Genomic DNA, 15,375 nt, shown 5'->3' on the forward strand with positions numbered 1-15,375 from the left:
GCGGTTTTTTCTCAGGGGTGATGGCGGGATTTGCGTTCATCGTCGAAGGAATGAAGGTTACACCAAGGCCTGTACTCTGGACCGGGATTGATTTGGAGGTGGAGGGTCCGTCATGGTCTGGGGTGGTGTATCACAGCATTATCAGGCTGAGCTTGTTGTCATTGCAGGCAATCTCAACGCTGTGCGTTACAGGGAAGACATCCTCCTCCCTCATGTGGTACCCTTCCTGTAGGCTCATCCTGACATGACCCTCCAGCATGACAATGTCACCAGCCATACTGCTCGTTCTGTGCGCGATTTCCTGCACGACAGGAATGTCAGTGTTCTGCCATGGCCAGCGAAGAGCCCGGATCTCAATCCCATTGAGCACATCTGGGACCTGTTGGATCGGAGGGTGAGGGATAGGGCCATTCCCCCCAGAAATGTCCGGGAACTTGCAGGTGCCTTGGTGGAAGAGTGGGGTAACATCTCACAGCAAGAACTGGTAAATCTGGTGCAGTCCATGAGGAGATGCACTGCATTACTTAATGCAGCTGGTGGCCAAACCAGATACTGACGGTTACTTTTGACCCCCCCTTTGTTCAGAGACACATTATTCAATTTCTGTTAGTCACATGTCTGTGGAACTTGTTCAGTTTATGTCTCAGTTGTTGAATCTTGTTATGTTCTTACAAATATTAACACGTTAAGTTTGCTGAAAATAAATGCAGTTGACAGTGAGAGGACGTTTCTTTTTTGCTGAGTTCATATTCTATATCAGGTATTCCCAAACTGGGGTATACCCAGGTATTCCCAAACTGGGGTACCCCCAGGGGCACGCGCAATGCCGTCGGGGGTACGCCAAATAAAAATGTGATTCACATTTTCAAACAGTACATTTCTTCCAACAGGGCTATACATTTGGGTGAGGATTATTTCCTCGCCTGAGTAGCCTTGTTGCACTGCCAAATATAAAATTAAACCATCTAGTGTTCAGTGAAATAACAACACAACGTCAAATACAGGTAGCCTAGTCAAATAATTAACATCTAATCACATTAACCGTTACTCTCTCAAGGGAAACCTTCACTCTTGCGAAGACATTTAGAAATGAAACATGACAATTTTTTTACATAAGACACGGGAGTTTTTTGAGCGAGAATAAAGACGACTTTCGAGCAGTAAGACATGTATAAAAGCAACAGATACCATTAATAAGAAGGGGCTAGAAGAGTCTTATATGTTGAGCTAACGAGTGGCTAGGACAGGCAAGCCCTGTTGTGGAGAACTTAATTCTGCCTGCTGCTGCAGATATGGCTGGGACAATGCCGGGGGAAAAGGCCCCACAAATTTAAAGACAATGACTTCATCAAACAACACTTTTTCACAACGCATCAGTAACATGGCAGGAGATGTTTTGAAACAATTATTGCTTCGCATACAAGCCAGTGAATTATATGCATTACAGCAGGATGAGTCAACAGACGTGGCGGGCCTGGCCCAGCTCCTGGTATATGTCCGTTACGTTTATGGGGGGTCAATTAAGGAAGACATCCTCTTCTGCAAACCACTGGAAACCAGGACAACATTAGAGGATATTTCTAAGTACTGGACAGCTTTGTGACATCAAATGGACTTTGGTGGTCAAGATATGTTGGTATCTGTACTGATGGCGCAAAAGCCATGACAGGGAGACACAGTGGAGTGGTAATGAGCATGCAAGCAGTTGCTCCCAATGCCACTTGGGTACACTGCAGCATCCACCGAGAGGCTCTTGCTGCCAAGGGAATGCCTGATAGCTTGAAAGACGTTTTGGACACTACAGTGAAAATGGCTAACTTTGTTAAAGCCAGGCCCCTGAACTCTCGTGTATTTTCTGCATTATGCAATGATATGGGCAGCGACCATGTAACGCTTTTACAACATAAAGAAGTGCGCTGGTTATCAAGGGGCAAAGTATTGACACGTTTTTTTGAATTGAGAGACGAGCTTAAAGTTCTCTTTACTGACCCTAATTTTCACTTGTCTGACCTCTTGCATGATGACGAGTTTCTCACATGACTGGCCTATCTGGGTGATATTTTTTCTCGCCTGAATGATCTGAATCTAGGATTACAGCAGGGGTGTCAAAGTCAAATGGACGGAGGGCCAAATAAAAAATTTAGCTACAAGCCGAGGGCCGGACTGTTCGAATGTTCATTGAAAATTTTTTAAATGACGCATATAGTCTAGTGAACCTAATTGAACCTACTGAAAACCTAACAAATATATTCCAATATGATCAGATAAATAAAGCAATATTTTCTTATGGCTCTGTCAGTAATCTTTAATTTTCAACAGACACAAAAGACAAATTTCCTTTATATAAAAATCCCCATAACATGAACATTAAATGAAAGAAACCGGTATTCAAGGCACCATCAGTAGCCTATATTTTCTATTTTAGCAAAAGTGGGCTAAATTTACTTCAAAGAAAAAAACAATAATAGCAATTTTCTATCATCCACTCAACTGAAATATTTTTAAAATATAATTGGATTGAAATACAATAAAATAAAGTGCAAAAATCTATTAATCAAAAACAACACTTTGTTTAAGGAGAAGTAACATGCAGTGAAAACAAATATTAAACTTTAACTTTTAAACTTGAACTGAGTAAAAACTCTAAATATGTGATTGCACAGTAATGTTCACTTGTTTGAGGTTGAGGGTGATACTTGGTGGTGTCCCATCTTTTCCACAAGTTCATCAATGTTCGGGGTAAGGCTCTGAGCTGAGGAAATCCTCAGAATTGAGTGGAGGTGTTCAGCAGTAAGTCGACTTCTGTGTGATGTTTTGTTCAGGTTCATCAAAGAAAACAGTTGTTCACACAGGTATGTGCTGCCAAACATAGACAACGTTTGAGCAGCCTGGATGCGCAGCTGGGGCATTGTGTCGGGGAGGAAACGGGCGAACTCCGCAGCACCCACTGCCGCATATTTTGCCCTCAGTGCATCATTGCATTGGAGGTCAATCAACTCCATTTGGAGGTTTGGTGGTGAGCTTTCCACGTCAACAGCAAATGGGTTACCGAGCAGTTCCAACCTGCTTTTTTGTGCTTCAAAGTCAGCAAATCGGCGTCGAAAGTCAGCGGCAAGCATACCTATTTTATCAGCCAACTGTGCGCTCGGGAACGCACTGGTAGAGAGCTTCTCTTTCATGGTCTGGCAGCTGGGAAAGTGGCTCAAATTTTCTTTCCGCATCTGCGTCTCCCACAGAGTCAGTTTGGTTTTAAATGCCTTCACTGTACTGTACATATCAGAGATGACATGATCCCGACCCTGCAGCTGCAAGTTCATTGCATTCAGATGACTCGTAATGTCACACAGAAAAGCCATTTCACACAGAAACATTTCGTCTCGGAGTTGTGTTGTGTCTTTCCCTTTGCTGTCCAAGAACAGACAAATCTCCTCACGAAGCTCGAAACATCTTTGAAGCACCTTTCCCTGGCTTAGCCATCGCACCTCTGTGTGATAAGGCAAATCACCATGCTCCGTTTCTAACTCCGTCAGAAATGCCTTGAACTGGCGGTGATTCAAACCTTTGGCTCTGATAAAGTTAACTGTGCGCGTGATGATGCTCATTACATGCTCCATTTTCAAGGCTTTACCGCACAACGCTTCCTGGTGTATGATACAATGATAAGCTGTCAGCTCACCTGTCGCGTTTTCCTCTTGCATCTTTTCCCGTATCTTCGCCACCAGTCCGCTCCTGTGTCCACACATCGCAGGTGCTCCGTCGGTTGTCAAACCCACGAGTTTTTCCCAAGGCAGCTCCATCTCATTTACACATCTTGACACCTCTTCATACAAATCATGCCCCGTAGTTGTGCCATGCATAGGACGTAAAGCTAAAAACTCCTCTGTCACGCTTAGGCTGGAGTCCACTCCGCGGATGAAAATTGACAACTGGGCAATGTCAGAAATGTCGGTGCTCTCATCCACAGCCAAGGAATATGCAATGAAATCTTTTCCCTTTTTCACAAGCTGCTCTTTTAGATTGATGGACAACTGGTCTACTCTCTCGGCAATGGTGTTTCTGCTCAGACTCACATTTAAAAAGAGTTGCCTTTTTTCTGGGCAAACTTCGTCACAAACTTTAATCATGCAGTTTTTGATGAAATCCCCCTCCGTAAATGGCCGGGCTGATTTAGCGATCTCTTCTGCCAAAATAAAACTGGCCTTGACAGCAGCCTGGCCTTGTGATTTGGCTTTTTTGAACAGAGCCTGTCGAGATTTGAGGCCTCGTTTTAATTCCTCTGCCTTTTGTAGCCTTTGTTCCATGTCCATATTCTTGTTTTTGTCCGCGTGTTTCGTTTCATAATGTCGTCTCAGATTATACTCTTTCAGTACCGCCACACTTTCTCCACACAGAAGACACACAGGTTTTCCAGCTACCTCCGTGAACATATACTCCGACTCCCACCTTGTTTGAAACCCCCGGTTCTCAGTGTCCACCTTCCGTTTTGCCATTTTTGATGGGTATCTGAAAGTTAATTTTACTGTGATGCTGACGACTGCTGTGCCAATAAATATTGAAATGAAGCAGCCTACTGCTCGGTGCGTCACCGTTGCATTGTGGGAAATGTAGTATTGGTGCGTGTAAAAGATCTGCGGGCTGCCGGCTTGCTGCGGTCTGCGGGCCGGTTCTAATAATAAATCAAGATCATCCCAGGGGCCGTAAAAAACCTTCTCGCGGGCCGGATGTGGCCCGCGGGCCTTGACTCTGACATATGTGGATTACAGGGTCTCTCCGCAACTATATTCAAAATTAAGAAGTTGGAGCTCTTTTCTGTCTGCATTAACAACAACAACACACAGGTCTTTCCATCATTGTATGATTTTTTGCATGCAAATTAACTCAAGCTTACAGACAATGTCAAATGTGATATAGCGAAGCACCTGAGTGAGATGGGTGTGCAATTACGCAGGTACTTTCCCGAAACGGACGACACAAACAACTGGATTCCTTATCCCGTTCATGCCCTGCCTCCAGTCCACTTACCGATTTCTGAACAAGAGAGCCTCATACAAATTGCAACAAGCGGTTCTGTGAAAATGTAATTTCATCAAAAGCCACTGCCAGATTTCTGGATAGGGCGGCACTCAGAGTTTCTCGCCTTGGCAAATCACGTGGTTAAGACACAGTCTGATGCCCTATGTGAGAGTGGATTCTCGGCCCTCACTAGCATGTAAACTAAATACAGGCACAGACTGTGTGTGGAAAATGATTTAAGACTGAGACTCTCTCCAATACAACCCAACATTGTAGAGTTATGTGCATCCTTTCAAGCACACACTTCTCATTAACCTGTGGTGAGTTATTCACAGTTTTTTATGAACAAATACGGTTTTATATGTAAGATGGCTAAATCAAGACGAAAATGCATTATTACTATATTATTATTTGTGCTCTGGTCCTATAAGAGCGCTTCGTCGCTTCCCACGAGCCGAGTTGTGACAAAAACTCACACTCATTCTTATGTTTAATGAATGTATTGTGTAATGTGTGTGTGGCAGGCTTCAAATGATGACAAAACACAACATTTGAGAGTGCGCTGACCCTGGTGCTAGAGAGGGTACTTAAACTGGAGGTTGAATGTTTGAAGGGGTACGGGACTATAAAAAGTTTGGGAACCACTGTTCTATATCAATCACATCTGTTCAACTGTACATCTATGATACCTTCTATATCAACCGGATCTATACTGTCCATCTCCAATCCATTGGCCATGAAGGTTTAAGTGGAATTCTTCATGTACAGTACTCCCATAGCAAAGGAGGTATGATTACTGTTGGTCGATAGCAGGGTTGTTCAATTTCGGTCCTGGAGGGCTGAAACACTTCTAATTTTGGTTTCTACCTGGTAGTTAATTGCACTCACCTGGTGTTCCAGGTCTGAATCAGTCCCTGATTAGAAGGAGTGGATGAAAACCATAGGATTTAGCCAGAATGGGTGTTGTGTGTGATGGCTTTTGGTCAAGCTCATTGGTGAGTGTTTTCTTGATTTGGTTGCTGTACCTTGATTACAGCTTTGCACATGCTTGGCATTCTCTCAACCAGCTTTATGAAGTAGTCACCTGGAATGCATTTCAATTAACAGGTGTGCCTTCTTAAAAGTTAATTTGTAGAATTTCTTTCCTTCTTAATGCGTTTGAGCCAATAAGTTGTGTTGTGACAAGGTAGGGGTGGTATACAGACGATAGGCCCATTTGGTAAAAGACCAAATCCATATTATGGCAAGAACAGCTTCAAATAAGAAAAGAGAAACGACAGTCTACCTGGAAAATTTCAAGAACTTTGAAAGTTTCTTCAAGTGCAGTCACAAAAACCATCAAGCACTATGATGAAGCTGGCTCTCATGAGGACCGCCACAGGAAATTAAGACCCAGAGTTACCTCTGCTGCAGAGGATAAGTTCATTAGAGTTAACTGAAGATTGCAGCCCAAATAAATGCTTCACAGAGTTCAAGTAACAGACACATCTTAACATCAAATGTTCAGAGGAGACTGCGTGAATCAGGCCTTCATTGTTGAATTGCTGCAAAGAAACGACTACTAAAGGACAGCAAAAAGAAGAGACTTGCTTGGCCCAAGAAACACGAGCAATGGACATTAGACCGGTGGAAATATGTCCTTTCGTCTGATGAGTCCAAAATTTTGATTTTTGGTCCCGACCGCTGTGTCTTTGAGAGTCGCAGAGTAGGTGAACGGATGATCTCCGCATGTGTGGTTCCCACCGTGAAGCATGGAGGAGGAGGTTCGATGGTGCTTTGTTGGTGACACTGTCATTTATTTATTTTGAATTCAAGGCACACTTAACCAGCATAGCTACCACAGCATTCTGCAATGATACGCCACCCCACCTGGTTTGAGCTTAGTAGGACTATCATTATTTTTCAACAGGACAATGACCCAACACACCTCCATGCTGTGTAAGAGCTATTTGACAAAGGGAGAGTGATGGAGTGCTGCATCAGATGACCTGGCCTTTACAATCACCCAACCTCAACCCAATTGAGATGTTTAGGAATGAGTTGGACTGCAGAGTGAAGGAAAAGCAGCCAACAAGTGCTCAGCATATGTGGGATCTCCTTCAAGACTGTTGGAAAAGCATTCCTACTTGAGAGAATGCTAAAAGTGTGCAAAGCTGTCATCAAGGCAAAGGGTGGCTACTTTGAAGAATCTCAAATATATAATAAAACACTTTTTGGGTTACTACATGATTCCATATGTTATTTCATAGTTTTGATGTCTTCACTATTATTCTACAATGTAGAAAATAGTACAAATAAAGAAAAACCCTTGAATGAGTAGGTGTGTCCAAACTTTTGACTGGTACTGTATATATAAGCACACATCAAGCACACATCAAAATCCACAAAGAAATGGTTAATTGAACACAAAATTAACATTTTGCAATGGTCTCCGGACTTGAACGCCATTGAATACCTGTGGTTTCAATGGAAGACGGCAGTCAATAAGAGCACACAAAGGACATCAAGGATCTGGAAAGATTCTGCATGAAGGAATGGTCTCAGATCCCTCCCAATGTGTTCTCCAATCTCACAAAACTTTTTAGAAAAAGGCCCTGTGGCGTTATCCTCACCAGGTGAGGTATTGAAAGGTTTTAAAAGCAGGGGTGTAAATTTTGACATCTACCTTTTTGTGGGATTTTTTAAAAACTTGTTAAAAAATATAGTTCTCTGAGCAATTGTATTAGTATAAAATATTATAATTTCCCCCCCAAAAATGTAATACAATATAGCTCAGTATTTGAATTATTTATTCTATACATAATGTTTTTGCTAATCTCTGTCAAGGGCGTCAATAATTTCAGACCCCACTGTATGCGTGTATTTGTGCTCACCTTGCCAGTGGATTTGACCCCCTTCCACACACAGAAGTAGCAGACGACCCAGACTAGCAGCAGACACAGAGCCAGCCTCCAGCTGACTTGCCCCAGCTCATCTGGTCCACTGGACAGCTGCAGGACCTCCCGCCTGGACGGACGGACACACAATTAATAATACCCCCAATAGATACAAGACTAAGCATGAACCTGTTTAAAGCCACTGTAATGCCAAAAGATAGATTATGATCACTCTACTCTTGGTAAAACTGAACACCCTAAAACCAAAACCCCTGTTGGAAATGTGACCCTACCTCGTCTACAATGTCCTTCTCTATGTCCCCTAATACGTACTTTGGCAATTCACGGACACACCATCGTTAATACCTCACATTTTAAAATGCCAGCCCAAAGCTGCATAGAATGCCCCTTTACCTTAATTTCTAAGAAAACTAAATGCAGTAGTGTTGTAAGGAATGTGGGTGAGACTCACTCCCAGAACTCGATGACAGGTGAGGTAGCGTTCTCTGGTAGGCTGGTCCCAGAAGTGAGGTTCTGACAGTCAAACAACACACAGGTATCTATAAGACATAGACAGAACTTCAACACATGATCACCTTAGCGCAACTAAACTCATAATCCATAACATCCCATACCTCTTTCTCTTCCAAAAAAAAAAAAAAAAAAGTGCTTTACAGTTTTTCCCACTTGTTTACACACTAAAACTGGCCCATGAGGCACAATGACCCAAACATGTAACTAATTTAGCAGAACCATACACCAAATCTGCAATGCTACTGGCACATGTTTTGCTTTACACCCAGATTGCAATTCTATAACAAACATTTGGCAAAACAAACACACAATTCACTACCTTTGGCACAACCTTCACAACTAAAATCTATTGTGTGCAAATGAAAAGGAACACTGTTCAACAAGCTGAGCTCAATTACCTATTGATCACTTTCACTCTTCCTATGTGCAAACACTAATTGAGTAAATGTTCACTTTGCAATCAGACTTTTGGTATGGATAAAAAGGCTACATGCGAGTACTTTGTTTGGAGAACAATGGAAGCAAACGTGGCAGGAAGAGGTAGAGGAAGAGATGGAGGAGGACCAAGAACAAGGAGAGTTCTCTCTGAAATTCTGGCGACTGTGATGGACCATGTGGTCAACCATGCCTTGACCTTGAGAGAGGCTGTGCAGAGAGTGCTGCCCAATCCGAGCCGCTTCACCGTAACATCCATCATCCGGACGTTCCAAAATGAGAATAGGTATGTACTTGGACCTATCTAGTACTTTTACTACTTGACAGTAGTACAACATAAAGCACAGTAAAGACTGTAGATTCCAAAACATACTGTACGGGGAAACAAAGTCAATGTTTCATGTATTACTGTATGTATGAAATTGGGAGCTATACTACTTGTAACATGTTTATCTTGTATACTAGTAGCTGTATACTGTATTACTAGTAGCTATTACGGTAGCGTTTACTGTTTGGTATTTTGTTTTTGTAGAACTGAAAGACGACCGCCACGTGGTGGTAGAACATGTCTATTCACAGACGAACAGGAGGCTGCCATTGTAAAATCCAACAACAGATTATTGAAAACACTGCCATTTTAACATAACATCAGAGTGAGCTTATCAACCACCCTTGAGAAACACGGTTGATGAAGCAGATCTACAGAGACCCATTTGAAAGGAATTCCCAAAGACTGAAGGATAAACGGCATGATATGTGCAAGTAGGTCATGTACTAGTATTACACTCTTGAAACATTAGAGACTCATTGATGTTGCCAGTGAACTTTTCTATACAGCAATTACACTATTTACTGTCATATCCGAAAAGCATTGAGTTTAATGCAAGTCTCATCCCCTAGGAACTCATATATGAGGCTGGATTCAATTTAGCGAAGACGAAGAGGAAGGACCAACATCATTGGTCAACGTGCCATGAATGATGTACCTGGCCAGGGCAGGGGAAATGCCACCATATGTGCAGCTATGAGCCACAATGGGGTCCTCCACCGCCATGCCACCCATGGACCATAGAAATTTGCCCATCTCCTACATTTCCTGAACACCTTTACATGACAATCATTTTCAGCCAGAGCAGAGAGGGTCAGGTGATCCTGAGTAGAAAATGCATGTTTTAATTTGGGACAACGTGACATTCCATCGGGCTGCTCAGTTCCACAATTGGCTCCATGACCATCCCAGGTTTACAGTTCTCTATCTCCCACCATATTCCCCATTTCTCAACCCCATTGAGGAGTTGTTTTTAGCATAGTGGTGGAAGGTGTATGATCACAAACCCCATGAATGTATGGCCCTTCTCCGGGAAACGGCCTGTGGTGACATTCCAGCAGAGTCCTGTCAGGGGTGGAAGTGTCATGCCAGAAGATATTTACCCCGCTGTCTGACCAAGGAGAATATTGCCTGTGATGTTAATGAAAAACTGTGGCTGGACCAAAACAGACATTACAGATTTTGTTTTCACAATTGAGTATTTGTTTCTTGATTTTACTGTATTGCGACAGATTCTTTATCTATTCCGTACAATTGATCTAACATACAGTATAGGCCTATTTTTCTACCTTTGCATATGCAAAATACAGTTGAAGTCGGAAGTTTACATACACTTAGGTTGGACTCATTAAAACTCGTTTTGAACCACTCCACAAATTTCTTGTTAACAAACTATAGTTTTGACAAGTCGGTTAGGACATCTACTTTGTGCATGACAAGTCATTTTTCCAACAATTGTTTACAGAGAGATTATTTCAATCATAATTCACTGTATCACAATTCCAGTGGGTCAGAAGTTTATACACTAAGTTGACTGCCTTAAACAGCTTGGAACATTTCTGAAATTACTTCATGGCTTTAGAAGCTTCTAATAGACTAATTGACATGATTTGAGTCAAATGGAGGTGTACCTGTGGATGTATTTCAAGGCCTACCCTCAAACTCAGTGCCTCTTTGCTTGACGTCATGGGAAAATTAAAAGAAATCAGCCAAGATTGCAGAAAAAAGAATATCTGACCTCCACAAGTCTGTAAATTGCGCTCAAGGATGAATCAAACGCCTGAAGGTACCACGTTCATCTGTACAAACAATAGTACGCAAGTATAAACACCATGGAACCATGAACGTACTTTGCTGTTGTTCTGGGATTGATTTGCACTTTTCTCACCAAAGGACCTTGTGAAGATGCTGGAGGAAGCAGGTACAAAAATATCTATATACACAGTAAAACAAGTCCTATGTCGACATAACCTGAAAGGCCACTCAGCAAGGAAGAAGCCACTGCTCCGCCATAAAAAAGCCAGACTACGGTAGGCACATGGGGACAAAGACCGAACCTTTTGGAGAAATGTCCTCTGGTCTGATGAAACAAAAATATAACTGTTTGGCAATAATGACCATCGTTATGATTGGAAGAAAAAGGGGGAGGCTTGCAGCATCATGTTGTGGGGGTGCTTTGCTGCAGGAGGGCCTGGTGCACTTCAAAAAATAGATGTCATCATGAGGGAGGAAACTTATGTGGATATATTGAAGCCTCATCTCAAGACATCAGTCAAGAAGTTAAAGCTTGGTCGCAAATGGGTCTTCCAAATGGACAATGACCCCAAGCATACTTCCAAAGTTGTGGCAAAATGGCTTAAGGACACAAAGTCAAGGCATTGTAGTGGCCATCACAAAGCCCTGACCTCAATCCCATAGAAAATTTGTGGGCAGAACTGAAAAAGCGTGTGCAAGCAAGGATGCCTAGAAACCTGACTCAGTTACACCAGCTCTGTCAGGAGGAATGGGCCAAAATTCACCCAACTTATTGTGGGAAGCTTGTGGAATGCTACCCGAAACGTTTGACCCAAGTTAACCAATTTAAAGGCAATGCTACCAAATACTAATTGAGTGTATGCAAACTTCTGACCCACTGGGAATGTGATGAAAGAAATAAAAGCTGAAATAAATCATTCTCTCTACTATTATTCTGATATTTCACATTCTTAAAATAAAGTGGTGACCCTATCTGACCTAAGACAGGGAATATTTACTGGGAATAGATGTCAGGAATTGTAAAAAACTGAGTTTAAATGTATTTGGCTAAGGAGTATGTAAACTTCCGACTTCAACTGTATACTTACTGTATTTTTGCATTTTTACTGTGTGCTTACAGTATGCTGGTTGACATGTACTGAGTCATGTTAAAATATAAAACTTACATTTTTGCATTTGTGTTCCTTTCTTGTTTGAGTACACACAAACAATACACAGTATATCAACAAAATCTTAGTCTTTACACTGAAATAGTTTCTGATAGTAGTGTTTTGAATATGTCATATTAGTGTGATCTTGGTTGTTAGGTTCATTTGATGTGTATCTCATTTGTATACAGAGTTTCATTTTGAGCACGGAGTACATGATTTTGATTGCTGCGTTTCATTTTGCAAGATGTCTGTGGTTTTTGGGGAAATTGGCAAACTTTGTGTTTAGAGTTGAGTACCTTAGATGTAGTTTCAGCAAACGTGGGTTAACAATTGGGGAAAACTGCAATAGCAACTGCCGAAAAACGCAAGTAAACTGCCTTTGGAAGATAAAGAGAAATATGTGAAATATTTCACAGCCTGGGACAAATAGGTACATTGGCACCTGTAGGTGAAATACTTTCAAATACTTGAACCGGATAATTGAGCTGCACTTGATTTTGTTTTTCTGGTACAATGGAACCATTGGAATAGTCCCAAAAATGCAAAATCCAACCTAATCAAGCACACCTCCAATTCTTTCAAATATTTGACACCAGTTGACATATGTAGGCCTATTTGATATTTCCTCTTTGAAAATAAGATAACCCATCAACATCCCCAACTTCCAGTATGGTTCCAGCAAATATTTGGATGCATAAACAGGCCAGCCAAGTACAGCTTGACTCAGTTTGACTCAGTAGTGTGAAAATGGTATCAGTACATGGTTTACCTGTGTTCCAGGTGTTGTTGCAGTGGGCCCAGGGCAGCTCTGACTGGAAGCTGTGGACCAGGTAGAAGAGAGCCCAAGCCAGGACCACAATGTAATACACACACCCATGGAGGATCATCACCTGACTGGCAAAACCCAGACCTGTGGAAACACATTCCAAATACTTTATTTATATCTACAAATCACATTCCAGGTCCAGGTCTCTCTTGAAACTAACCTGGTTAAATAAATTAATAAAACATGACAATCAAGGACTCAAACATTTTTTTTAAAAGTCACATGGACTCTCATGGACACAAAAGTACCAAAAGTGTCTAAAACTTTGTCAGACCTTTACTGCATGAATAACTTTAGTTACCCACCCACACACACAGGCACTAAGACACAACACATACACGCGCACGCATGCATACAAACCCAGCCACACAGACACAGACAAAACCCACACACTCAAACCCAGGCAGAGGCACACAGACAACACACACGCAGGCACAGGGGGGAAAAAAAATACAGATACATTCTCATGGATACACAGCTATAATTCAAATTAAACCGTTAGTGTGCATTTCCTGTGAGATTTCGTGAACAACGCACAACTTGGCTTTTAACCAATCATCGTGAGTGGTCGTTACTAACCGTTCGATAAAAACGCTAAAACAGACACACCCACACACAAACTTTAACCCCCCCCCCCCATGTAAATTATGGATTAACAACGGTACAGTAAATGTGCACACACATTTGCATAGCTTTTAAGATAAGAGTTCACCCTTAAAACTTAGGACACACTAAAAGAGCATGCACACGTGCACAGGCAGACACATCTAAATATCTACTCGTACTAGATGTACCAAAACACAGATGTAGCAGCAGTGTTTGTCCCTCTGCTAACACATGGCTCTGTTGGCCGTCACACAACTCGCTGTAAACACTCCACGCCTGCTGTCTTATCTGGGCTCTGTGTGTCTGTGCATTCGGAAAGTATTCAGACCCTTTGACTTTTCCCACATTTTGTTACATTACAGCCTTCTTCGAAAATTTGATGAACTGTTTTTTCCCCTCATTAATCTACACACAATACCCAAAAGCAGGTTTTAGCAAATGTATAATACAAAATATATATATATTACATTTACATAAGTATTTCAACCCTTTACTCAGTACTTTGTTGAAGCACCTTTGGCAGCGATTACAGCCTTGAGTGTTCTTTGGTATGACGCTACAAGCTTGGCACACCTGTATTTGGGGAGTTCAGGTTGGATGGAGAGCATCACTGCACAGCATCTGGTTCTTGGTCACCTCCCTGACCAAGGCCCTTCTCCCCCGATTGCTCAGTTTGGCCAAGCGGCCAGCTCTAGGAAGAGTCTTGGTGGTTCCAAACTTCTTCCATATAAGAATGATGAAGGCCACAGTGTTCTTGGGGACCTTCAATGCTGCAGAAATGTTTTGGTACCCTTCCCCAGATCTGTGCCTCGACACAATCCTGTCTCGGAGCTCTACGGACAGTTGCTTCGACCTCATGGCATGGTTTTTGCTCTGACATTCACTGTCAACTGTGGGACCTTATATAGACAGGTGTGTGCCTTTCCAAATCATGTCCATTCAACTAAATGTACCACAGGTGGACTCCAATCAAGTTGTAGAAACATCTCAAGGATGATCAATGGAAACAGAATGCACCTGTGCTTAATTTCGAGTCTCATAGCAAAGGGTCTGAATACTTTTGTAAATAAAGTATTATTATTTATTTTTTTTATACATTAGTAAAAATGTCTAAAAACCTGTTTTCGCTTCGTCATTATGAGGTATTGTGTGTAGATTGATGAGGATTTTTATTTATTTAATACATTTTAGAATAAGGCTGTAAAGTAACAAAATGTGGGAAAAGGGAAGGGGTCTGAAAACTTTCCGAATGCACTGTATGTGTGTGTGTGTGTGTGTGTGTACGAGCATGTAAGTGTGTCTGTGCAGCTGTTGGCCATACGGACAGAGAACAGCAGCTGTCTGTATGAGGGGGAGAGGAGGAGGAGGAATAGGCATGTTTACGTGAAACGGAAAGCTATCCAGAGGCAGAGAGTTCTAACACCAGCTTGTTTACAAGATAGACACCGTTTACAATGTGTCGACCGGGTGGCTTTGCTAAGAAGCTAGTCATCTGGCTGCACCTGTAGAAAGTACCACACCAAGGTTGTGTCCAGCAGGCAGAGCCGGGGTACCAGTCTATTTGAGCCATCATGCCACTCCTTATCATGCCAAACATGTTTGGCATGACAAGGTGTGGCATGAGGGCACAGACAGACAGGTACCCAGGCTACGAAACGTTACAAAACAGAGAAAACGAGGCAATATCTGAACTTAATAAGATATGCGTGTTTTTGTTTTCTGTTGTAAAATGTTCCACTACGGTGTTCCCTCATGAACATGTCCCATGTAGAACCGTCTAGGCCAGTGTTAGTCACTAATATTTCAGAGGGAACCACTTCTGTAAAACAAAATCCCTTGGTGAGCCGCCAT

At 42.2% G+C, this 15,375-nt stretch overlaps 1 protein-coding gene across 2 annotated transcripts in view; it reads right to left on the bottom strand.

Moving 5' to 3' along the window:
- LOC129840485 (sodium- and chloride-dependent GABA transporter 2-like) overlaps positions 1-15,375 on the bottom strand; it is a 46,273-nt gene that overhangs the window by 18,101 nt on the left and 12,797 nt on the right. For both annotated transcript variants that reach the window (XM_055908402.1, XM_055908401.1), the window contains exons 4-6: positions 12,862-13,002; positions 8,362-8,449; positions 7,887-8,019 (exon numbers count right to left, since the gene is read on the bottom strand). In XM_055908402.1, the coding sequence (XP_055764377.1) occupies positions 7,887-8,019; positions 8,362-8,449; positions 12,862-13,002 (362 nt within the window). The remainder of the gene's footprint in view (positions 1-7,886; positions 8,020-8,361; positions 8,450-12,861; positions 13,003-15,375) is intronic.

The sequence above is a fragment of the Salvelinus fontinalis genome, chromosome 41 (genome assembly GCF_029448725.1).
Source record: "Salvelinus fontinalis isolate EN_2023a chromosome 41, ASM2944872v1, whole genome shotgun sequence".
NCBI classification, from domain to species: domain Eukaryota; kingdom Metazoa; phylum Chordata; class Actinopteri; order Salmoniformes; family Salmonidae; genus Salvelinus; species Salvelinus fontinalis.